The 25,140-nt window shown below is 45.8% G+C and overlaps 2 protein-coding genes across 2 annotated transcripts in view; both read left to right on the plus strand.

Annotated features, from left to right (window-relative positions):
• Positions 1–8,637, plus strand: part of PLPP5 (phospholipid phosphatase 5) — a 9,550-nt gene extending 913 nt beyond the window's left edge. The window contains exons 2-7 of the mRNA XM_018572402.1: positions 839–947; positions 1,523–1,613; positions 3,448–3,511; positions 4,665–4,789; positions 6,592–6,762; positions 8,360–8,637. Coding sequence (XP_018427904.1) covers positions 839–947; positions 1,523–1,613; positions 3,448–3,511; positions 4,665–4,789; positions 6,592–6,762; positions 8,360–8,529 — 730 coding nt within the window. The 3' untranslated portion in view covers positions 8,530–8,637. The remainder of the gene's footprint in view (positions 1–838; positions 948–1,522; positions 1,614–3,447; positions 3,512–4,664; positions 4,790–6,591; positions 6,763–8,359) is intronic.
• Positions 8,638–20,453: 11,816 nt separating this feature from the next.
• DDHD2 (DDHD domain containing 2) overlaps positions 20,454–25,140 on the plus strand; it is a 37,643-nt gene continuing 32,956 nt past the window's right edge. Inside the window, exon 1 of the mRNA XM_018572400.1 lies at positions 20,454–20,483. The gene's annotated coding sequence lies outside the window, so the exon portion shown is untranslated. The remainder of the gene's footprint in view (positions 20,484–25,140) is intronic.

Below are 25,140 nucleotides of genomic sequence, written 5' to 3' on the forward strand. Positions count from 1 at the left end.
TTGTTTTGGGTCCCCCCCCCCCCTCCAGACATCCATAGGGCCCTAGACTCCTGCTTAGGTTTTCTTGTGGAGGATAAGGCTCTGCTGAGCAGCCATTTACCAAGCTCTAGCACTATTACCTAAGGAGAAGAATTGGTGACATGCCCCCTTATGCCCAGGAGGAAGAGGAGTTGGTGACGTGCTCCTCTGTACCCAGGAGGAGGAAGTGTGCCCCTTCTCTAAGAGTTTCTAATTGTATCTGGAATCCTCTGCAGTTACAGGACATGTAAAGTCCCGGCATCTCCTCTCCTGTTATGACATCAGCAGTGTGATAGGAATACATAGTGGCGTTGTCTCTGATAATACAATCAAAGCTTACCTGAAAAAAATCCCTTTACGTAGTGAGCGCCGCCTTCCGTCTGCCCGTCACTTCCAGCAACTTCCTGGATGCCCAGCGTGCTTTGCGTCTCTTTCCCTGCTGCTCGATGTGCTGCAATCTCCATTTCTCAAGACTACATCTCCCATCATGCATTGCTTCCAGCAAACAGTGATAATGTTACATTGTTCAGACGTTGAATTGTAGTTGTGATTGGTCAGTGAAGGAGGACTATGGTCTTTACAGCTGTGACTGACCGCACTGTGCACCGCAATAAAGCCAAAGTGCTGCCTCTCCTTCACCCAGCCTGCTGTGCGGAGCATTGGAGGCAGGTCATTGGAGGCAGGTCATTGGAGGCAGGTCATTGGAGGCTGGTCATTGGAGGACCTGTTTATGTACTTGTACTAGTTTCATGTAATCACATCCATGGTTGAATGCTGTACCAGGCTGAGGATTGTTTGTTTGCTCTTTCACCTCTCCCAGGATGACGGAGATCATGCATCCCTTCCAGCGAGTCATCCAGCCAGAGGAGATGTGGCTCTATAGAAACCCGTACGTGGTCTCCGATCGGGTCCCCACCAACAGCATGTTTGTAAGTACCCCGTGTGCAAATGCTTCAACGTGTCGGCTGTCATTGCTGACCCTCCTGTATCTCTGGGGCTGCCATCAATTAACCCTTTCGCTGCCGGGGCCATGTTTGCATCATTAAAAACCTGAACTCCGGCCTTCCCTTCAGTCTTGCACAGTTGTGCCGGCTCCTCTCCTAGACTGAAATGGCTTCCTCTGATTTCACTGCACACTGCCAGCTTAATATTTGCATAGCTCCTCCCACTGCTTGCATCAGGGCTCTTGAGGAGTACTGAGGCAGGGTGCTGTGATGTTTTCAGGGAGCTATGTACAGCACCCTGCCGGCTCCTCCCACCAGCAATGTTCTGCCTGCATTGCATTATTTCTAAGTTCTACTTTATATCATGATGTAACTTTTACATGAAGGATGAAGACATGTAGAGTGTTTGTTTTTGTCTTTTTATTAAAAATCCTGTTTTTGTATCAACATTTCACTTTTTAAACGCGGGGACTCTGTATACAGACCCGACGTTCCACTTGCTATAACTGTGTACAGATGTATCGCGGCTCTATCGTTGATCACGTCTTCTCTGTTTCCAGCTCATCTCTTTCTTGGCTCCCATTTCGGTTGTGGTTTTGGCCCGGCTATGTCGGCGAGCGGATCGCGCGGACGCACGTGAAGCGATACTCGGTAATCTTTATACTGATGGCAGCGGAATATAAATGAGTCCTTCCACCTCTGACCTGAGAACACCGGAAGTTCAATATCCAAGGGGGGGAGAGGGGGGGGGGGCATCCTGACATTGTACGGTCCATAAACTCATCGCGCTCACTCAAGACCTCTGTTCCTGAAAAAAGACGGGTGCTGCGGCAGTCGACGATTGGCATCCGTCTATAATCACAGGATAACAGACACCGGCGCTCCCGGTAATGAATCAATGGCGTCTATTTATTGACCCTTCATTGGGCAAAATGATTCTGTGAGACCCCGAAACGTTGCTTTTTGATGCATTGTGCGATGTCTCATGCGTCAATAAACAGACGCTATTGATTCATTACCTGGAGTGCCGGTGTCTGTTATCCCATACTGACATTGTAGTCACAGATGAGAATGTGTCCAACTCTGTTATGAAAGGGTTAAATCGCCGTGGACAGAGTTTGATTATTTATGTCTGGAGTGGACACCGGATGTGCTGCAGACGTCCGAGGAAAAGTCCCCAAAAGTTCACAGCACATCCATAGTATGTCCCATCCTTCTACCCCAATACAGACCAAAGAAAGAAACATGAACGCCCAAACATTTGTAATTGCAGCAATTTTCTGCGCCAAGTGCCGCATTATCTGACAAATGCCGGGCTGTGTGTGTGTGTGTGTGTGTCTAAAAAGTCTTGCTGGGTACAGACCTCAATAGCTAAAGCTAAAATTTACACACACAATCAGTCTGAGGAAGTGACTCATCTCTTATGGGGAGCTCCTTGTGAGGTTTCATTCAGTTAAAGGAGAACTATGGGGTTAGGGCTTTTCCCCATAGTTCTCCTTAGGGTAACGGGAGGACACAAACTAGCGTCCTCCCGTCACCCTAAGCCCAGTATACCTCGAGCTACCGCTCATTATATACTGAGACGCCGCAGCTGAAGCGGATCCCGACAATTGTGCCGGGATCCGCCCAAGCTGCGTGACTGCCAGCTGGCTCTGCCTATCTAGAGGCAGAGCCAGCTGTACCCGCCCCCTCCCCGTCCGTTCCGCCAGTCAGTGCTGAAGGATCGGAGCGGGGAGGGGGGAATCCAGTCACTCCCCTATCACGACTCTCTGCCGGAACAGGATCGAGAAGTGAGCGAGCGCCGGTATGTGTTCCCTCACTTCCTGATCTACTGAGCCCACCTGTGACAGTCTCATTGTCACAGGTCGGCTAGAACTATGAGGTGAGTGAAAATCACTCCCCTCATAGTTCTCCTTTTAAGTATCTTTTTATTAGTCCAATAATACGGACTATACATAGGAATCAATGGGACTGCCGGGGACTTGGCATCATAAAAGAGCAAAAATCTGCATTGATTATATTTTTGCATTGGAGCCAGTAAAACAATGCAACCGCGAATCAGCCAATCAGCAATGGACAGTCTCATTGTCACCGGTCGGCTAGAACTATGAGGTGAGTGAAAAGCACGCACCTCATAGTTCTCCTTTAAGATCTCATGGCAGACTACGGCTGCCTACATTGTGAATACGTGGTCCAATATTATCAGCATCAGGAAACCTTCTGTGAGAAATGCCATGCAGCCATCGCTGGAATGCATGCAGTCAGAATGTGGCTGAAAATAGGCTGCAGGTGATCTGCAACACTGAAATGCGCACAAAAAAGAGAGCTGTATTGTATTAATAATAATAAAAAAAGTCCTACATGGCAGTTTAATGTGAAATGCTAAAAAACCTGAGGTCATTTTTTGCAAATTTTAGAACTTGAATTTGACTGGAATGCACTTTTCTTTAATTGTTAAAATAAATCTTTTATTTTGTTTCTTCAGCTGCCAGCCTTGCTTTAGCTCTTAATGGCGTATTCACAAATACAGTGAAACTCATAGTTGGAAGGTAAGATTGTGTGTGTCTATTTTTTATTTCATTTTAGAATTATTGGAAATTGTTGCACATGCCGGGGGACTTTTATCCTGGAAAGGGAAGGTTTGTTTAATTTTTTAAGCATTGCACAGTGCACCGTGACAAGCTTAGTTCTGCTATACATCCCGATTAGCTCTTGGTTTCTTATGTCTACCTCCCTCTAGTGGACAGAAGTGGCATTGCGCCCGACTGCAGGATAGTTCTATTGTAGGTGCACAGTTTAACCCCTTGGAAGTCCGCGGTGTTAAACCCCCTTCCCATCCAGGCCATTTTTCAGTATTCAGCGCTGCGGTACTTTGACTGACATTTATTCCGTCATGCAGCGCTGTACTGAAATGCATTTTATACCATTTTTTTGGGGACAGATGGAGCTTTCTTTTGGTGGTATTTATTCACCACGGGGGTTTTATTGTTTTACTATATTAAGTAGGGATGCACTGATACCGATACTAGTATCGATACCGAGTATTTGGGTGAGTACTCGTACTCGCCCAAATGCTCCGATGCCTAGCACGAGTACTTCAAGGTAAGAGGGGACAGACTTGATCGTTAATCGGGGAGCGAGTCTTTACACGCTGCCCGGCTAATCAGGAAGCCAGGTGGCGAGTCATTACACGCCACCTGGCTTCCTGAATAGGACTTCCGTTACTCGGTAATTGGTATCGGTGAGTACCGAAAAAAAAATTACCAAAATACCGGTATCGGTGCATCCCTAATAAGGAAAAATTACTGAAGATTTTAAAAAAAAAACAGTTTCCCCTATATTAAATTATAAAACATTTATTATCACCCCAATTTTTTTCTAAAATATAAAAGACGGGGTCAGGCGGGTAAAAAGACACCAAACATGTCAAACCTTAAAATTGCGCGCGTCAGAAACCTCAAAACTACAATACCCAAAATTGGCCATAGGCGACACTTTAAAAGCTTTTACCGCTCATCAGTTTAGTGTTATCAGTGATTGATGGGCCTAGAATGATTGCTCTCACTGCGTCGTTCACGGCGATATGTAACATATAATTTTTGCGCACTGGCGCATCTGATGCGTGTATTTGTCATCTGCATTTGGACATTGGGTTCCGTGTACTACACCCGAGTCTCTGCTGACCTCTCCTTCCTCCTTTAGGCCACGTCCTGACTTCTTACAACGCTGTTTCCCGGATGGGCGCGAGTTGCCAGGACTGGAATGTACAGGGGACCCGGAAGTGGTGATTGAAGGGCGAAAGAGCTTTCCCAGCGGCCACTCCTCATGTGAGCAAAATGTCATTCATCATCAGATAAACATTTCATTATTTCTGAATATTGTCCTATGACCAACTACCACTATACAAGTACACTCCGGATCTCTGCGACGTAAGGTCCATTGAAAAGCCATATGTCCGGTAGTTCTGGGTGTATTCCCCCCCCCGGTCAATGATTGGGCGGTTCTCTGACGCGGTGTAGAAATCCGTCAAGTTGTGGGAATTGCTTGACCACATTTGTGTAATAAGCTGTGATCCTGGAATCCCAATCTGAGGACATTATCTGTGCCAGATCTGCATCATGCTGGACACAGTAGACATCTATTCGGTCCCTGATTGAGAAATCTGGATCCTTAGAACCGTAAATATAAACTAAACGGAACAGAGGCAAAATGGAGAATGCAAAACCATTTGGAATCATTATTTGTGTTTAATGTAGAGACTCTGCCCCAAGCTGGTGTTCTTAAGCAAATGCAATGTGTTTACAGCTGGGCTGTAATCAGCCTGAGCTTGGTTTCCATTCTCCTGGACTCTGCTGGTTCTCCTAAGCTTGCTTCTGCCGGTTACTGTTGAGGAGATTCCAGTAATTGGAGCAGAAAGGACAATCGCTGAGTTATGAATATGTATCTCACCCAACCGATTCCTGATGTTCTTGTTCAGAGGAATGGTATGGGGAGGTATTTGAAGCCCCTTTCCAAAAATGGTTCTTCAGCTCATGGGCCTCTGCCCGGAGAGCATGCATGGTGTCTCTTTACGTGGGCCTTGCCTTAGCTGAGGGCCCAGGACCTTAGCTGCCCACTGCAGGAGTACCTTTTAGGTAGTTGGGTTTGCAAAATATATTCTTGCTGAGTGTTGCAGAGGAGCTCTGTAAGGAGGATCATCTCCTATCAAAGAATCTCTGACTGCTATCTGGTGAAGAGATCCAAAGCTGCCGAAGGGTGAAGAGCCATGTTCACAATGGATCCAATATGACTCAAAGGGGGTGATTTACTAACCTAAACACACACACGCACTAGGTGCGTGTGATTTTTACACAGCAAAACGTATTTATCAACCAAAAAGTCTCTAAAAGCATATTTCTACTAATGCCATATATGGAAAAATCATGCACACGATGCATATATAATGCTGCTTCACAGTTTAATCAAAAATGGTTAGCTCATGCATTTACATTCCTGCATTCATCAACGCAAGCACCACAACATAGAGCTAATTTACACAACATCACCTTGTAATTCATGCAGGGCTTTGCACAACACACCTGCTGGGTGTGTACACACTACAAAGGTGTTTAGATTCCACCCATAGATCATGCTGGGAGGGAACACACACTACAGAGGTGTATACATGTTCGTGGTGTGTTTATAAGGTTAGTAAATCAACCCCAAAAACCCCAACCTACAGGGTCATAGATCTGTCTAGCTGTCCAGCAATTGCCCAGAGCCTGCTCTCAAAGGTCCTACTGCTACTTTAGAATACTGGTCCTATTTTTGTACTATTTTGGGGTATCCTGCACCCCTAGACCCTCTCTAGTAGAAAGGAGCTCAGCAGTAAGAGGTTAAGACTAAAATGACTGGCTCCCGACTTATTTTTCACTCCACCATGCAGCAATAATAAGTCTCTGAGATGGAAATGTTAGCCCGCCATTGCACTTGTGTGGGGGGATAGGGGTGGGGGACATTCCGCAGCACCCCAAGTATACCGGTGCTACAGTAAGAAAAAAATAAATGTTGCACCCCAGGTTTTAGGCTTTGGTAGACTTTGCTGTACGTGCTCACTTACCTTTTTTTCCATTTTTCTTTTTCCCCTCAGTTGCATTTGCCGGGCTGGGCTTCACAGCTCTATATATTGCCGGGAAGCTGGGAAGTTTTTCCCCCCGCGGTCGTGGACATTCCTGGAGACTGTGCACCTTCCTATTCCCACTGCTGTGTGCGATTGCTATTGCACTATCCCGCACCTGTGACTACAAGCACCACTGGCAGGGTAAGGATATCTGGGCCAGCAGCGGGCGTATAATGGAAATCTCTTTTCACTTGAATCACCTGCCATGTACTATAACGTTTTCCACAAAAAGCAAAACCAGCGCCAGATAGGAACCTCCTTCAGCCACAAATTGAATCTGGTGTTCCAGGCAGGCCGCCCCGTTACAGATGAGGGATTACACCGTGTGAAACATAAAAAAGAAACACCGGGCACCTTTCCTGCTACAAATAATCCTTTTATTTGTTTGGGAAGATTAAAAGTGATAAATGGTACTCGCAAAAGAGTTGGATAAAAAGAGTGTTGGGCATAAATCTCAGGATACATGCAGATTCCTAGCAGTCAGAGAAAACAATCCAAATATGCTGCTAGACCAGCAGAAACAAGCTGACTCAGCTGAACGTGTTTTCGGGGAGTTTCCCCTTCTTCGGAGCCAGCTGAACGCGTTTTCAGGGAGTTTCCCCTTCCTCAGAGCGCGTTCAGCTGAGTCAGCTTGTTTCTGCTGGTCTAGCAGCATATTTGGATTGTTTTCTCTGACTGCTAGGAATCTGCATGTATCCTGAGATTTATGTCCAACACTCTTTTTATCCACCTCTTTTGTGAGTACCATTTATCACTTTTTTAATCTTTCTAAACAAATAAAAGGATCATTTGTACCAGGAAAGGCGCCCAGTGTTTATTTTTTATGTACTATAAAGTTTGCCTGAGCAGACTCCAGCATTGCCATGCAGTTACCAGTTAGTGCCTGTTGCTTTTAGTTGCTCTTTTCTACAGCCCAGAAGTCCAAATCCAGGACCACTATATTCTGTAAGTTTCCACACATATGGTAGTGTTGACCCCTGACCCTACACCCTTCCACAAGTTGGCCAGAAGTCCAAATCCAGGACCACTATAGTCTGTAAGGTTCCACACATATGGTAGTGTTGACCCCTGACCCTACACCCTTCCACAAGTTGGCCATTAGGTACATCCAGGAGGGGCCTGGGGCCAGCTACTGACACTACCAGAGTAAACTATCTGGGATTCAGGTCTGGAGAAGGTGTAAAAGTATATACAGTGTCCACCTGAATTCCTGCACTGTGAGCCTGGCCAGTAGCCTTTTGGGTTCTGACAGTTCTAATTTAATTCCCTCACATGGGGTTGGATTGTTTGGGAGTACAGATTGGCTAATCTCTCTCTTGGTGTTCATTGAAGTGTTAGAGGTGACTCCTATATTGTGTTCGGATCCTGGTGTTTGATATGTTTAGACTCTGTTAGTTTTTTGCTGTTGGCCACCACTTCCATGTTTAGAACTGTATCCATCTTTGGACCGCCTAAACTTCTTTGTGTATACTGCAGAGCCCCAGATACGCACTGAAGCCCAGCCACTCACACCACCTATTGGCCACTCAGTGGACCCCATGGTGGTATGGCAAGGGGCAGGGTTGGTCCATTAGTTGGGTTTTTTACCTATAATAAAAGTTGAGACTGGCCAGGTTTAATCCCTCCATGTACTTTGGACACAGACCACTATAAACTGCATCTCCTCCGCATTATGCAATTTGTTGTTATGGGACCTTTGTGTTTTCTGCTGACTGCCATGTATCTCCATTTATTTTAGATGTTGTGGTTGGAGCTCTCATTGGACTTCTCTTTGCCTACCTGTGCTACAGACAGTATTACCCTCCTTTGACAGACAAGGATAGTCAGCAGCCGTATCGGACCAAGGGGCGAGTGTCCGGAGCTCAGGAGAGGAAGCTGAGCACAGCAGGGTACAGCCTTGATGTATAGCTGAGACATTCCGTACATATGGACAACATTCCCTGCCACAGTGCACAGCTCTGCTCTCCTATGATGAAGAGGTGACCATCACTTTTCTCAGGAGCACATGATGTATTTATTGATAGGGGGAACTTTTACCTTCTTGCAGGCTGGGTTGTTTCCAGCTCTGCATTACACTTGAAGGGAATATTCTAGATGGATGACCAACCTTTCTAGTGAGACTTCATTTTCTGGTTTGGGTATTTAGGACAATGTACAATCCCACGGCTGTTGTGTAGACAGTAGCAAATTATACCCGAGGTCTATTTTATATGGAGGACCAACATTTCCAGGTTTGGTATGCTCCATATCCAAACCAAGCCTGGTTTGTAGGACAATGTACAATCCCATGGCCTTGTGTAGACAATGGTGAATTATACTCGAGGTCTATTTTATACGGAGGACCAACATTTCCAGGTTGGGTATGGTCCATGGTATGTAGGACAATGTACAATCCCATGGCCTTGTGTAGACAATGGTGAATTATACTCGAGGTCTATTTCATATGGAGGACCAACATTTCCAGGTGGGTATGGTCCATGGTATGTAGGACAATGCACAATCCCATGGCCTTGTGTAGACAATGATGAATTATACTTAAGGCCTACTGAACTCCATGCTGTATGCAACAGGACATGAGCTGGCAATGCTGGGATTATCCACAATGTTTAGTGATCCACTTGTAGATCATCAGGGCTGGATCACTCTGTGCTTGGAATATATCTGATGTCCAATGATCACTTTGCTGTAGATTATTATCCAGTGATCATCCAGTGATGGTATTATGAACGTCCAGTGATCTCCGGATTGTAAATTCATCTGGATGAGCTCTCTTTCTGAGAGGATGTCATGTGATCTGTAGACTGTTTTATGATCATCAAGACAGGATTGCACAGTGCTAGGATTATATGTAATGTCTGGTGACCACATGACTCTATGCCTCAAGGACTGGATCACGTTCATTGGGTTATATCCAGGCGTTGCTTGAGAGTAGATTACCAGGACAGGATTTTACAGTGTTGGGATTGGACTGAATTGTAGACTGAAGCTCATCATCATCATGCTATATGGATTTTAAAACCATTCAACAGACTTTGACTGGTCAAATTTCCTGTAGTTGGTGAACACCATCACCTATATGGTATTTAAACCCCATGTCCGAAAATACAGGTAATGATAAAATAGTCTGAAGGTGTAAATTTAAGATATTGTGGCTAAATAGCATAAAATGGAATTTACAGGTTTTTCCTCCTCCCAGTTTTTAATAATAATGTCTGATTTGCTGCATACACGTGGGGAATCTTTAGAATATTAGAATCTGGTTAGGTGGGGAAAAAAACATTTAAAGGGAAACAAGTTTTTATCCATTTACATATTGGGTTTTTCGTAAGATTGAAATGGATTTGATTTGGTTCTCCATAGAGATTGTTATATTTGCCCATGTTGGCAGCCATATTGGTTCATTACATATACAGGCCCTGCCTCCAGCACCACACCATGGCTGTTTTTCAATGTCATCACTTATTTTTAATATATCTGAAGCCAAACTTCTTTTATTTTTTATAGCTTTTGGATAGAGTTGTGAAGGGAGTAAAACCTTTTGATGGGTTTGTATTGCTAATATGGGACTGCTTATACGGAAAATGTTTAAGGTATCACAATAATCGATGGAGAAAATCCTTGTTTAGAAAACATTTTTTGCTCTTAAAGAAAAGGTTCTTCTACGTGCCCAGGTCAAGGCCTACGTGTACGTTGGTTTGCTGAAAAATGCAGCTCAACGGACATGGTGTGAACAAGGCCTTATTACTGCTTCCGCCGCCACAGACGTCTATACCTATAGAATAATCTTGCTATGGCTCTGCATCGGTAACAAAGAATATTACACTCGGATCGAAGGAAGCTTGATGTGGATGCCAAACCAAATGGTCTTCTATCCAGGAGATCACATGAAGGGAGCTCCAGATCTAAGGAGGATTGATGCGGATGCTCAACCAAATGGTCTTCTATCCAGGAGATCACATGAAGGGAACTCCAGATCTAAGGAAGATTGATGTGGATGCTCAACCAAATGGTCTCCTATCCAGATCACTCGAAGGGAACTCCAGATCTAAGGAGGATTGATGTGGATGCCCAACCAAATGGTCTTCTATCCAGGAGATCACATGAAGGGAACTCCAGATCTAAGGAGGATTGATGTGGATGCCAAACCAAATGGTCTTCTATCCAGCTTACTTTGTTGTGGCCATCACATGGAGGCCAAGCAGATCAAAGCTCATGAATTATTTTCTGATTGCCAAGGCAGACATTACTCCCTTGCCTGACAAAGATGAAGAGTTTAGCAATGCACCAACTCTCTTGGCTTAAACAATCCAACGCTTGTGGCAGAATCACCTTTTCTATTGTGAAAAGGAAAGACATAAAGTTGCCAGTTAATGAAGCTCATTGTTGGAGTGAGTTTAGGCAGCTACTGAATAACATAGTATATTGTTTCCACCAACAGGTTGGGCTCACCTTGAACCCATGCTCAACCCAGACCTGAATTTAATCCCTAATTGAGCTACCTTCATTTTTTTTTCTGGATAAGCAGATCCATATTAGTATTTTTATTTTTTTTCTCCATTTAAAGGCTGGTATTACGTACTCTGATTTAAATGTACATCCCAAGATAATACAGCGAGCACAGATGAGGCTAAATCTAGCTTACAGATTTATATTGCTTATAACCCTAAATTGTCCTTGTGTACATTGTCACCATGGATGGAAAGTGATGTGGAAACAACAAAATGTTTAAACTGTCATCAGAACAGATGAATATAGAAGAAAATATTCCAATGGGGGTGATTTTGAATGACCACGGGGGGCGGGGTTCCTTCACTTTGGAGAGATTTACTCTGAATGTCTTGTACATACAGGGCAGATAGTAAAGGGGAAATCTGCAGCGAAATAAAATGGGGAAAAATATTACCGTTAGTTATTCTTTAACAGAAGTCCGGAGATCAGATCTGACCTGACATAAAACCTTAGGTTCCCTGTTAGGCTAATCAAGCTCATCTCCTTTTTAGTGAGTACGGTTGTTCACATTCCATTAGTATCAGAATATGGAAGAGCCAAATCTAAAGAAAGCCAAATCTCTGGTAAATGTTACCGTAATAAAAAAAATACAGTATAAGATACAAATAAGATACAGAAAATACAAATAAGATACATTGTATGACCTTAGATCATAAACCTAACATAGCAAGGTTGTGCTTTTTGAAACCAGAAAGAGAAAACCCAGCAATGGTTCTCGTTGAGCAGTTGACTTCCTCTCATTCCTTTTATTTTTTTTGGTTGCTTTGGTTATCCTCTTAGACAACTCATTGGGGGCTGAGACAATGAGACACAAAATCATAATCACAATAGTATTTATCTTATTTTAATATTTTTCCATGGAGGGTGACTTAGCCATGTATGAAGACTGATTTATAAATACCGGTATTTCAGTATTGTGTATGTACATTCCATTGGAGCATACTTGACAATAATCGTAGACTCTCTATAGGATGATGGCCTAAAGACCATGTTTGACCTCTCTGCTAACCGGTGCTTTAAAAAGCCTCTTTACATAATGGCTTAAAGAGAAACTAAATTTAGGAGTTAAATCTTAAAATGCATTCATGTACCTTTTTAAAAAGAAAACTATGGGGTAACCTTTTTATCCCATAGTTTTTCTTAGGGTCACAGGAGGACATATACTAACCTCCTCCCGTGACCCAAAGCTCAGTATATAGCCAGCTATTGCCCCCTATATACCGAGAGTGCCGCAGCCGGGACGGATCCCGACAATACTGTCAGGATCCACCTAGCTGGCTGATAGGCAGAGGCCTCTGCCTATCTAGAGGCAGAGCCCACTGTGCCTGCCCCCTCCCCCGTTCGTTCCTCCACTTAGTGCTGGAGGTTCAGGGAGGGGGAATCCCTGTGGGGAGCTGTGACTGACGGTCACCACTCTCTTCAGGGAGATGATTGGGAAGTGAGCCAATGTGTGCCAGCTTCTTTGTCACAGGGCGGCTCTAACGATGAGGATGAGTGGAAATCACTTACCTCATAGTTCTCCTTTAATTATTAACGAAACTTATCTTATTTGTGTATCACTCGGCTGTAGATCATCTCTGAATTGGTGTGGACACTGTCCTTCCTCCTGGAGGGGGGCTACGTCTGTTCCCCATGGCCCCTGTGTGTGTGTTGTAAAGTAGTCACCGCTCCAAGCTCACTCCCGGGATGGATTACAATCTCAATACAAATGAGAAAACTAAACATGAGATTGTAGTCCACAGGAATGAGCTTGGAGCTGTGACTACTTTACAACACACATAAGGACCATGGGGAACACAAGTAGCCCCACCTTCAGAAGGAAGGACAGTGTCGGCACCAATTCAGAGATGATTGGAGGATCCACAGCCGAGTGATACACAAATAAGATACATTGTTGTTCATAGTGAAGGTACTTGAATGTATTTTTAAAATTTAACTCCCTTTTAAGAGAATGTGTTGCCTTGGGCGTGGAACATGTTTGAAAATGGTGACCAGAGCCCATGCTGAGGCATATTTAATAGAGTTAATCGAATTGTCAGATGTGCAGGTGAGGGTACCAATGTAACCTCTGATGTATGTTTTTGGCACTGACTCTTGTATATCAGGAAGAATCCATGTTGGAACTCGATCAGAACGCCCTTCCAACTTGTATTGGGTATCCAGCACCAAATGGAACAAAGTGTGACATCTGCAAAAAAGTCTACCTAGTCTACCTAAAATGCTGGCAACCAAACATAGCGGTGATCATGGTGACCCCATGTTATGGATTATAGCCATTCTAAGACCTGCTATATATGTAACTTTTTTTTTTTTTTTTCTTCCTGTCTGCTATAAATCTGTAAATTCAAAAAAAATATATTTTTATATTTCTGCAGAACAGAGGTGGTTGGGTGGGTGAGGGGTCTTTGTTGCGTAATGTGTCCCATATCTCTATTAGGTTTAATGCAACAAATTGCCATGTATGCCATTGGTTGTGTGTATGAGGTCATACAGAACTTTAGAATGTTTTGATGACTTCATTATGTAGACATCTGGAGGAGCCTGCACATGGCTGTCTCAAGGTTCATGGTCTCTTTAGGTTTTCTAAAAATAGTTGTGCAGTTGACTTGTGACCACACTTCCCTTCCTCCCACGTTTCCGTCTCTTGGATTGCATCACTTGTCAGCACCCGGTGTGTGCACCAGCTATCACCAGAGCTGGAACATATCTAGCAAGACAAACTGACCTATGACCCATCGTATGTGAAAAGTCAGAGGGATCTTCACTAAGGACAGAGGTCAGGTGATATTTGAAAGCGCTGGTTGGAGAGCGGGGATATAAAATGAGTAAAGGGAAAGATATTCCGACTGTGTATATATTGTTTTCTTAAAGTGAAGTAAATGTGAAATGTTGCATATTTCATAACTTGCCATTTGCAGGCCGCAGATACCGTGTTTCCCGAAAATAAGACACTGTCTTATATTCCCCCCCCCCAAAAAAAACACACTAGGTCCTATTTTCGGGGGATGTCTTATTTTTTTTGTTGTGTAACGAAATGCAAAAATAGTGTGACAGTACCTGAAGGCTGCAGCTGTCCTGGAGCTCTCCTCTCCGATGCCGTCCAGGGAGCCACCTCGTCGCACGGACCTCCAGTCAGAAGTTCCCTCACCTCACTCTGACCCCACTGGCCATGCCATGCCGCTGCCTGCTGGGAAATGTAGTTTTCTGCCCGGCTGCAGCTCTCTAAGCAAAAGCCGAGGCAGACAGGTGTGCGGGCGGGCGGGAGCTGCGGCCGTCAGTCCCCGCCGTGTATGGATGAAATGTTTTGTGGTCCTTGACATGTTTTATACATGCAGACTTCAGGAGACCAGCTGCTCATATAATTGAACGTTACTCTCGGACCCCTGGCTGGCTGCTTGGATGCAGCAATACATGTGAGCCCCCTATCACCAACAAAGTCTTATTTTTGGGGTAGGTCTTCTATTACAGGAATCTCTAAAGATAGTTCTAGGTCTTACTTTCGCAGTAGGTCTTATTTTCGGGGAAACATGGTAGGTTTCCGGGTTCCTTTTGAGATGGGACTCTGGATTCCCATGCTAACCGTAACTGCATTGCTGAATAAGCCTGTTTACCACTCAAGATATCTGAATCTCAAATTACTGAAAGAATCTGAATCTGAGTGAGTCTGTCCTTTTTGTCCTTTCCATAAAGTGTTTTCATTGGAGAGACGGAATCTAAAAGGAAAATGCTCACTTGGCTTTGTACTGAGCAGAGCTCGGATTTGGGTGATGGAACTCCACATCACTGGTTGGAGGACCTTTTGCATACCCAGCAGGTGATGAACCTTGCCTAGTCATTATCCACTTTGGGTGACCTTATCTTATCGCAGCAATGTCATGGGAACGGTATGTCTGTGAAGGTTCTCATTTCATCCTGGTCATGGTATAGCTGTAAAAAATAAGTCAAGGCAACTGGACTTGCTGTAGTTTTTCTTGAAGGATGTCAAGAAAAACTGGTCATCCAACCAGCTTTCTCAATTCAGAATGACATTCTGAATTGAGAAAGCTGGTCGGATGGTCAGTGAAACGTTTTCAAGAAAACTACAACAAGTCCAGTTGCCTTGACTTATTTCCCATAACGTCTTCCAGGACAGCATCACGAGATGGAATCTCCTCCCCCACACACAGGAAACACGTCACTTAATCTGCTTAAAAGACCCTCCTCTCCTCCACTCCCTCAGTCTTTTGTGTTTCCTCAGTCAAGCTGGGGAGCGCGTCACAGAACGCTGAGAGAGGGCTTCCATGTGGTGATGCTGCCCGGGAAGTCTTCCTTGTTGGCCTGCCTGTGTAAGGCAGAGGGGTAGGTTTGCCTACCTTGTGGAGCCCCAGGGATTCTCCTAGAGCTGCAGGAGATGAGGCTGGCTTCCTTTCCCCCTTCAGTGCCCAGTGCGGGCCGGTACCGGGAGGGCGAAACCCCCTTGGCTGGTCAGGGGAAGCGGTGGACCGCCGTTCAGAGGGGTCTGTCCGGTTCTCAGGGCCTCGGGACGTGTTCCACGGCCAGGCCGGGTGGCCGCGTACGTCACTTCCGGCGTGGGTGACGTCATTTCCGGGCGCCGGGCTTGTGCGTTCCAAGCCTCGTTTTCGGCGCAGGAGGAAGGGGAGAATTTGGGCACGGTGACTTTCCACCTTTTTAATAGATATATCATTTCTTTATCTCCTCAACAATCGTGAATGAGACTTCAGTAATAATTTTCGGTTGTCTATGGCAGGAAGAACTTTTTCCATTCAGATTTTGGCCTATAGCTGCCCCAACTTTTCTTTCTACTTCTACCTAGGGTTGCCACCTGTCCGGGTTTTTTCAGGTTTTAGGCCAGCTGAAACCCAGACACTGCACATACAGGACTCAAAACCCGGACTGTCCAGGTGAGTCGGGGACAGGTGGCAACCCTATCTTCTGGGAAGTCATGAACTATTGCAACAAAATGCAATCTTCTCGGAATGGGTTTTCAGCACAAGAATCTCTAGAGGCCATATTAATATATGAATAATATATATTCGTATAACCTGATACTATAGATGCGTATGGGGGCTTCATCTGATGCCCAAACTCCACGTACTGCAGCCTGAATAGATAGATCCCTGCATTTGGTCAAGTCATTGGCTGCTTCCATTATCGGGGTCTCTAGGAGAAAGGTTCAACCATCCAACACCAAATCAGGTTCACCATTACCTTATAAACTTGCTTGGAAACCATAAAATAGACACTTTTTTTGAATGTGTATGGACCAAAACAGGACTCCTTTTCAAATTCTGATAACTTTGAGTAGTACCTCTGCCTGTAGGGTTCCTAATCTACTTTCAACAGGCCACTTTCACTGAAGGGAACCTGTCACAGTTAGGATTATGCAGGATCACGAGTATTCAGCCTTTGATTTATGAAGGACTATACTTGCCTCTTATTTATGAAGGATTTATATTTTACCTCTTATTTAGCTTTACTCGCCTTATTGATGGATCAAATGTTCCCCCGGGGGGGGGGTCTCCGATCCATGTTCCCCCGGGGGGTTCTCCGATCCATGTTCCCCCGGGGGGGTCTCCGATCCATGTTCCCCCGGGGGGGTCTCCGATCCATGTTCCCCCGGGGGTCTCTGGACAGTAACAAGGTCAGCAGCTGTCAGACTTCCGGTGACCTCTGACCCCCAGAAACAACAGTCCCTATAATTGGATCCTAAAATGCTTCTTTCAAAGTCTCTCCAGCTGTCCTCTCCTGTTGCAGTTTTCAATCTGAGGCAGTTGGTCCGATTGCCTGTATGCCACTATCACAACCTATGGAGTAAATATGATGTGAATGTACAAACAGTGTTAAGAGTCCATAAACGTTTCAGTACCAAGCTGCCATTGTTCGAGTTGTACAGGTGAATCTGCCTTGGTTGACACTTGTTTACACGTCATTTGTATGTCTTGTTCATACATGGAAAGCTACAATGTATATGCAATGTTTTGTTGTTTTTGACTGTGATAGATGTATTTGGGTTCATTTTATATGTACATTTACATCTCCAGGAGTTGTTTTATTACAACGTATGGTTTTATTTCTTCTAGTAAATGGATTACTCGTACTTCTTCCTCTGTGAATTCTTATTTATTTTTTTTATCTGCAAAAAACAGAGATGCCTAAAGGTGCACTTATAAATGAGATCGTCATCCGCACGTTGCTGTCCAATTCGATCAGACTGAGGCTACTCCTATACATTAATAACAGGCAACATTGAAGCCTTCTCTGTTTCTCCGGTGTCCCAAGGGACAATGTCCTTGTTGCACTTTGTCCCATTTTAATAGGTGATGCAGCACTAGTATGGTTGACTGCACGCCCAGCCTTCCCCTACCAATGTTCGACCATGCTGCTTAGAAGGAGACTTAATATCTAATGAGGTCTGATGAAAACCCTAGTCTCTGGCAGCCGGTGCAAGCTGGAGACGAGTGTCATCATTCAGCAGAACAGGGGAGGGATCTGCTTGATTCAGAACACAAGCACTCGCACTAGTAAAGGATCAGACAGCGCTAACAGGGCCGTGCGCTCAATCTGCCGACTGCTACCCTGTTTCCCCAAAAATAAGACCTACCCCGATAATAAGACCTAGTACTATTTTTGGGAATTGCTAAAACCTGCTTTACCTCAAATTTTCCTTTTCAATTAATTTCTTAGATGAGCAAAAATCTTTTGTATCAGAACCAACATTCACTTTATCAGCGATTTGAGCAACAGTGGCATTTCTATTGGATCGGACTACATGTTCCAGACTTCACCCCCCACATACATCAGTGAGCCTTGGCGGCCCATGACCCTGTTGCTGGTTCACCAGTTTTCCATCCTTGGACCACTTTTGGTCGGTCCTGACCACTGCAGACCGGGAACTTCCCACAAGAGATGACGTGTTGGAGTTGCTCTGACCCAGTCGTCTAGACCAGGGCATCTTAAACTGTGGGTCGTGACCCCATATGGGGTCGCGCAAGTGAATGGGGGGGACATTTGCAATGTGAAGCTGGGGCTTAGCATTGTTTCAAGACTGCCACCGCACTAGGAAAAGGCGCCCCTTTCTTGTCTTTTAGTTATCCCAGTCTCCCGGACTGTTTTGGGGCTGCTTCCTGCATAGATGCCATAACATTTAGCTCCCTATGAGAGACTATATATGATCTACCTCTGGCGCTTCCTGATACACTACTTCTGTTTGCGGTCCTAACTCTAAACTATGAGAGTCTCCATCTTGGAGCACATGGGGCAAAATATAAAATTGGGTGCAGGCTCACCAGGAGGCAGCCCTACCTCCTTAAAAGGCACGGGGACGCATAAGGGACCCCCGCACATCACAACGGCACTGCACCAAATCAGTCAAGCAAAACAAATGGCAAACATTTTGCTGGACCGGAGTAACATCACATTCTGGCCCCCGGCACCTCTACAGGGCCCGCAAGGAAGTTGTACAAGCAATGCACATATGGATGGAGCTCCCTCACAGCACAGCAGCCCACACTGGACCCCAGGCTGATGACCTTAAAAAATAAATGAAATTAAAACATTTTTGGAGATTGTGTCTGTCAGAGTTTTTGAGGGCCCGTTCACACTAGTACAGTGCGTTAATCGCATTGTACTGGGCATTCTGGTGTGGGAGGTGCGTTGCCATTCATTTTAATGGTACCTGCCACCCACAGTTTGTACACCCGCACCAGAACACGTGGTACCCTAATGCCGTGCGTTCCACTGCAGTGCAACTTGGGTCGTGACTTAATGACCAAGGACAAATGTGGGTCCTGAAATTACACAGATTGAGAACCACTGCTCTAGATGGAGTGGAGGCACAGGGGCGGGCAGCGGAGGAACGGGGTGGGCAGCAGAGGCAAGGGGGCAGAGGAGGAGGAACGGGCAGCAGTGGAGGGATGGGGGGGGGGGCAGCGGAGGAATGCAGTCACAGTGGTCTCTACTCCCCGCTGGTGCCGGCAGCAGTGGTCTGTGTTCCCGCTGCCTCTGCCGTTACAGGCAGGGATTGAGAAGGACACAGACTGCTGCAGCCAGCACTAGTATGGAGGAGCAGAGCGGTGGCAACTAAACGATGATGAGAATCATTGACAACAATTCTCATTATCGATTATAATTAGTTTTATTGATTAGTTGCTGCAGCCCTATAGCAGTTGTACTATCTGTCTAGACATGGCTGCACAGTCCAATGGGCACCAGAGTTTGACCACGTGGCCCAGTCCTTTCCCTAACCGAAGACCTGGTCAGACACGTCCCCTCAATTTCAATACAGGATTTATATAGCGCCAACAGTTTGTACAGTGCTTTACAATATAAGGAACACATGACAAAACAATTATATCATTGGGATTAAAACGAGCTATGTAATGAGAATGAAAAGGTTTTATTTAAAAATAAAATGAGCGCGCTGAAGAGGGGATCTGGGTGATCAGGGAACACTAAACCCTGGGGCCCTTTCCAGAGACACATGTCAGAATGTATCAATTCCCTATGACATCACTTATACTTTGACTGTACCAATTACACCTGGAGGGGGACGCATTACATCACACATCTTCAGAATGTACCAATTCCTTCTGGAGGGGGACAACATTACATCACACGTCCTGAGAATGTACCAATTCTTCCTGGAGGGGGAACACATGACATCACACATTCTCAGAATGTACCAATTCCTCCTGCAGGGGAACACATGACATCACACATCCTCAGAATGTACCAATTCTCTATGGAGGGGGGTCGCATGACATCACTTATACTTTGACTGTACCAATTCCTCCTGGAAGGGGAAAAATTACATCACACATCCTCAGAATGTACCAATTCCTCGTGGAGGGGGACATATTACCTCACACATCCTCAGAATGTACCAATTCTCTATGGAGGGGGGTCGCATGACATCACTTATACTTTGACTGTACCAATTCCTCCTGGAAGGGGACATATTACATCCTCAGAATGTACCAATTATCTATGGAGGGGGGCTCGCATAACATCACTTATACTTTGAACCAATTCCTCCTGGAAGGGAACACATTACATCACACATCCTTTAGAATGTACCAAATCCTTCGCGGAGGGGAACACATTACATCAAACATTCTCAGAATGTACCAATTCCTCCTGGAGGGGGATGCATTACATCTCTCCCCACCACATATAGCAACTGCTCCCCCGGGGGCTCCGATTACGTAATCTCAGCCCCGCCCTCAGCCGCATTCCTCCGCACTCTCGTGAGAGCTCCGCTCCGAAATCCCTTGAACTCGCCGTTGCCCACCCGGTCATGTGATCGCGGTCCGGAGGCGGGGCTCAGTAGTACTGCAGATGGCGGGCGGATAGCGGTAAGTGCGGGCTGAGGGGGCTGTACTGTGTGCGCGTCCTGCGGGCTCATCGCTGCCTGGAGCTGTCAGAGCGCCCCCTGCCGGTGCCGTCATTATTATTACATTGTACCTGACGTGCTTTGTTCCGTATTACCGGGGACTCTCCCCGCTCCTCTGTATAGACGTGCGGGCTGATTTGTATTTATAAGTGAACCTGTCATCACATAGCAGTCTCTGCTCCTTAAAGCATTGGTAACCTCCAACATCAGGGTCAGTGTGTACCCAGAAATGGAAGGGGACACATTACCTCACTGGAGGTCCAAAGTAGCCCGGATCTGAGTCACGTGACCCGAACCTGACAGAGTAGGTCATGTGACCTGCTCTCTGCCTTGCGGCCCTTTGACTCGAATTAATAAAAAGTGTCTCAGAGGAACTTTGTCTCAGCTGAAGTGCGGCCAATCAGCTGTCACCTTTTAATTTTGAAACCTAAGGGGGAAGGATGAAAGACAGAAGCCGATTGGCTGCTATGTGCAATGGCAGTAGTTGAGATAGACACTTTTTATTAATTGCCCCCAAGGAGGCTGAGGAGGGCCCCTTAGGGCATTGCCGCCGTAGGACTGGAGAGATGAGGGACCGGTGATGTTCTCCTTGTTGTCAACACTGACCTTTCATTCCTGATTCCATTTGGGCCGACTGACGCCATATTCAGGGGTGTCCCCAGTGTTTTCACCATCTGTGGAGGGGGATTGTGCCCGTGGTACACACCCGCCGGTGACGTCACTGGTTGCCAGGACCTGTGCAGAGCGTCCCAGGTTACCTGTCTCTTAGCAACCTGGGACTCTCCGGCTGGAAACCGGGCGGCAAACATTGTGCCGATATTTTTTTTTCAGTACTCGCCGATACCGAATACCAGCATCCTGAGGTAACGTTGGCCTGGCCAAGCTGGCCGGCTCCCTGATCAAGCTCTGGCGCGACACTGCGAGGCAGCCTGGCTTCGTGACCAATTCAGGAAGACGGGCAGGGCGGGTCATGACCTGCTGCCCAGGTTCCTGATTGGTCAGGAAGCCAGGCTGCCTAGCGACAAGTGAAGCCGGCTTCCTAGCCAATCGGGGAGCTAGGAAGGGGGTCATGACCCACCACCTGGCTTCCTGATTGGCCAGGAAGCTTGCTCTATGCTCCCTCGAGGGAATCACCCTCTGACTGGAATTTCCGGTATCCTGGAGGAATATCGGGGCATTTGGACGAGTACTCGCCCAAATACTCTGTATCGGTGCATGCGCATTTATTATTACACTTCACCTGCTGAACGTGTTGAAATAAAACGTTACGTTGTAATAATATCGGCGTAATGTAACCGGAACGGTGAAGGATTGGATTATACTACAGACATGGAAAGCAGCATCTGATTGCAGCGCCTGTCAGTCATCAGAACCTGGTATATAATGTAGTATAGACGGTGCCCTCTGTGCCTCTCCGCTCACACTACATGGATCCAGGACAGGCGTGGGGCCCGCACTTCACCTCTGCACTACAAAGGAGACTGAAGGGGATATATTTAGATATCTGGGTATTAGGTTACAGGATTTGTCATGGTCACATGTCCATGTAGAAATCATCGGGAAGAAGATATTATTAAACCCTCATTGTAATATATTATTCACTGTAGCCACGGGTAATGAGCTGTAAATGAGAAGGGATTTTAGTAGGGATGCACGGATACCATTTTTTTCTGGACCCAGTACGAGTACCAATACTTTTACTCAAGTACTCACCGATACCAATTATTGATAAAAAATGTTTAGTGTCATGTGACAGTTTTTGCAAAACAATACAGACTAATGATTTCAGGACAGTGGTGGGGTGCCAGGGACTGGTCGCAGCTGCAACCCTGGTAGCTCTGCTACTGACCCCAAGCTGTAGAGGGACTACTAATCCCAGCAATATATTGTACAGCAACGCAGAATGCTATCAGCTATAGAGGACTACAAATCCCAGCAATACCTTTATACAGCAATGCAGAATTATACCATCAGCTATAGAGGACTACAAATCCCAGCAATACCTTATACAGCAATGCAGAATTATACCATCAGCTATAGAGGACTAACTGACCAGCTGTCGCTGCCGTTGCCGGTCCCGAGATCCGCTGTGCCCGATGCGGCCAGGACCGGCACGGCTCTGTGACAGGAGATCAAAGGGAGTTCAGTATACGAACTCCCTTTGATCTCCTCTCAGTCCCCGAATGCAGGAAGTGATGTATATTACACCACTTCCTGCATTCAGTACGGACAAAAAGGAACAAGCGCACTACCAAAGGTACTACAAATTAGGCTTCCAACAGGGCTGTGAAAACAGTGTGCGAGCTCTTGAAAACAGGGAGAGGAACCCTGTGTTAGCAAAAAACGAACAGTGTGTGTGGTCCGATGGAAACATAGGACCATCTCCAAGGCACCCCAGGACACCTAAAAGTGAGTCACACCTATAACCCTCTATAGCTGGTGGTATTATTATGCATTGCTGTATAATGTATTGCTGGGATTTGTAGTCCTCTGTAGCTGATGGTATTTTGCATTGCTGTACAATGTATTGCTGGGATTTGTAGTCCTCTATAGCTGATAGTATTCTGCATTGCTGTATAATGTATTGCTGGGATTTGTAGTCCTCTATAGCTGGTGGTATTATTATGCTTTGCTGTATAATGTATTGCTGGGATTTGTAGTCCTCTATAGCGGTTTGCCATTCTGCATTGCTATATAATGTATTGCTTGGAGTCAGTGGCGGAACTACCAGGGTCACAGTAATGGCAGCTAGGTCCGGGCCCTTGCTCTCCACCACTGTCCTAAAAATCATTAGTCTATATTGTTTTAGAAAAACAAGGTATCTGCTTATGTGTTGTAAACATAAGTTCGGAATACATGGGCACCAAAAGGAATGGAGTGCTTGGGGCGCGTTCCTAATTGTACCCTTTCCCTACACTGAGCTGTGCCCGACAATGCCAGAACCTCAATGGCACATTGGACCCAATTGACCTAATACACAGGAAGCATCTTGCGAGGTATTTGCTCATGGATGGATGGTACTTGGTGGGTCTATCGGGCTTTGTCATTGTACTTTTCATTGCTTGGGTGTAATAAAGCTTTCCTAATCAATATTTAAACAGTAGCTGAGCCTCACCCAATCAATATTTGCATATCACACACACATAAGTCTCACTCATTTAATATTTGCTTAGGATATGCAACTCCTAAAGGGTTCTTTCCCATTGCTATGGAGGAACAGGAACAATCACAGAGGGGACGTAGTCATGAGATCTTGTTTAGATGCTCATTATTATTTATTTGCTCTACATAGTTGCACATTCACATTAGTCTCCGCCCTCGAGGAGCTTACAATCTAAGGTCCCTATCTCGCATGCATGGGCCAATTTAGACCGAAGCCAAGGTGCTTCGGTCTAACCCAGTTCACCTGAGTTTGCCCAATTCTGCTCAGAACTCTTGACTACCACTTCCTCCTCCCGACCTCATAAGTGTCGGAAGTCATTGCCCGCCCCTTTGTGACGTATAGCTGCTGGGTGGGGAATGCGTCTGCCTGCAGCTGATTGGGTTAGGAGGTGGGGGTGGCGGTCAGAGTTTTGAGCAGCCTTGGGTGAGCTTAGGGGAACTGGCTTGCTTGTAAAGTCCCGGCATCTCCTGTTATGACATCAGCATTGTGATAGGGATACATAGTTGAGTTGTCTCTGATAATACAATCAAAGCTTACATGAAGAAATCCCTTTTACGTAGTGAGCGCCGCCTTCCGTCTGCCCATCGCTTCCAACAACTTCCTGGGTTCCCAGTGTACTTTGCTTCTCTCTCCCTGCTGCCTGATGTGATGCAATCACAAATTGTCAAAACAACCTCTCCCATCATGCATTGCTTCCAGCAAGCAGTGATAATGTTACATTGTGGGAAGTTCAGGCAGCAGGCTCTGTGAGAGCGGTGACACCGGGAAGTTCATATTCACCAGGCTGAGTGAAATGGTGTCAGCGCATTGAGGAAGTCCGTCCTATGGGCATCTTCAAAACTTCTGGCATAGTCCTGCACACCTGCCGTGGCTGGAGCGGAGGGGTAGAGAGGTGACGGGTCTCCGCGGAGGATCAGGTGACTATATATCTTTTTTTATTTTAGACCCTAGTGCAAAACAAATGCTTAACCCTTGCAGTGCTGTGGTAACCCAGTAATCTTACACATGCCCGGAGCTCTTTACAACGAGGAGGAGATGTTGACATCACTGAATCCAGTCATTTCACATTTCACCTCCTTTCCTTAGAGCTATTGTGAAGTCCAGTATTAGACATCCCGAAATCATTCCATCTGCCCCCACCCACCCCGCACTCCACCCCATCCGACTTCTATACATTCTGAATCACTGAGCGTACAGATCAGAAAAGTCCGAGTGAAGGCTGCAGGAGACTTGTTTGTGCTGAGGGACATAGGAAGTACTGAAGCCACTGGATCACCATGACAGGCAGGGAACTAACATTTTTAGAAGAAGAGGTCAGCGATGGCGGACTCCATGCGTCCTCGGTGATGGTGTCCCTGGAGGTATGTGACCAGTTTAATAGGAAATGGTACTTCCTAGGGTTCTTAGAGCTTCACCTGACTTCCTTTGGGGAGTAAAAACAGGAAGTACACTTCCT

This window comes from Nanorana parkeri, unplaced genomic scaffold (assembly GCF_000935625.1).
Source record: "Nanorana parkeri isolate BGI_ZX_2015 unplaced genomic scaffold, ASM93562v1 scaffold2018, whole genome shotgun sequence".
Classification (NCBI taxonomy): domain Eukaryota; kingdom Metazoa; phylum Chordata; class Amphibia; order Anura; family Dicroglossidae; genus Nanorana; species Nanorana parkeri.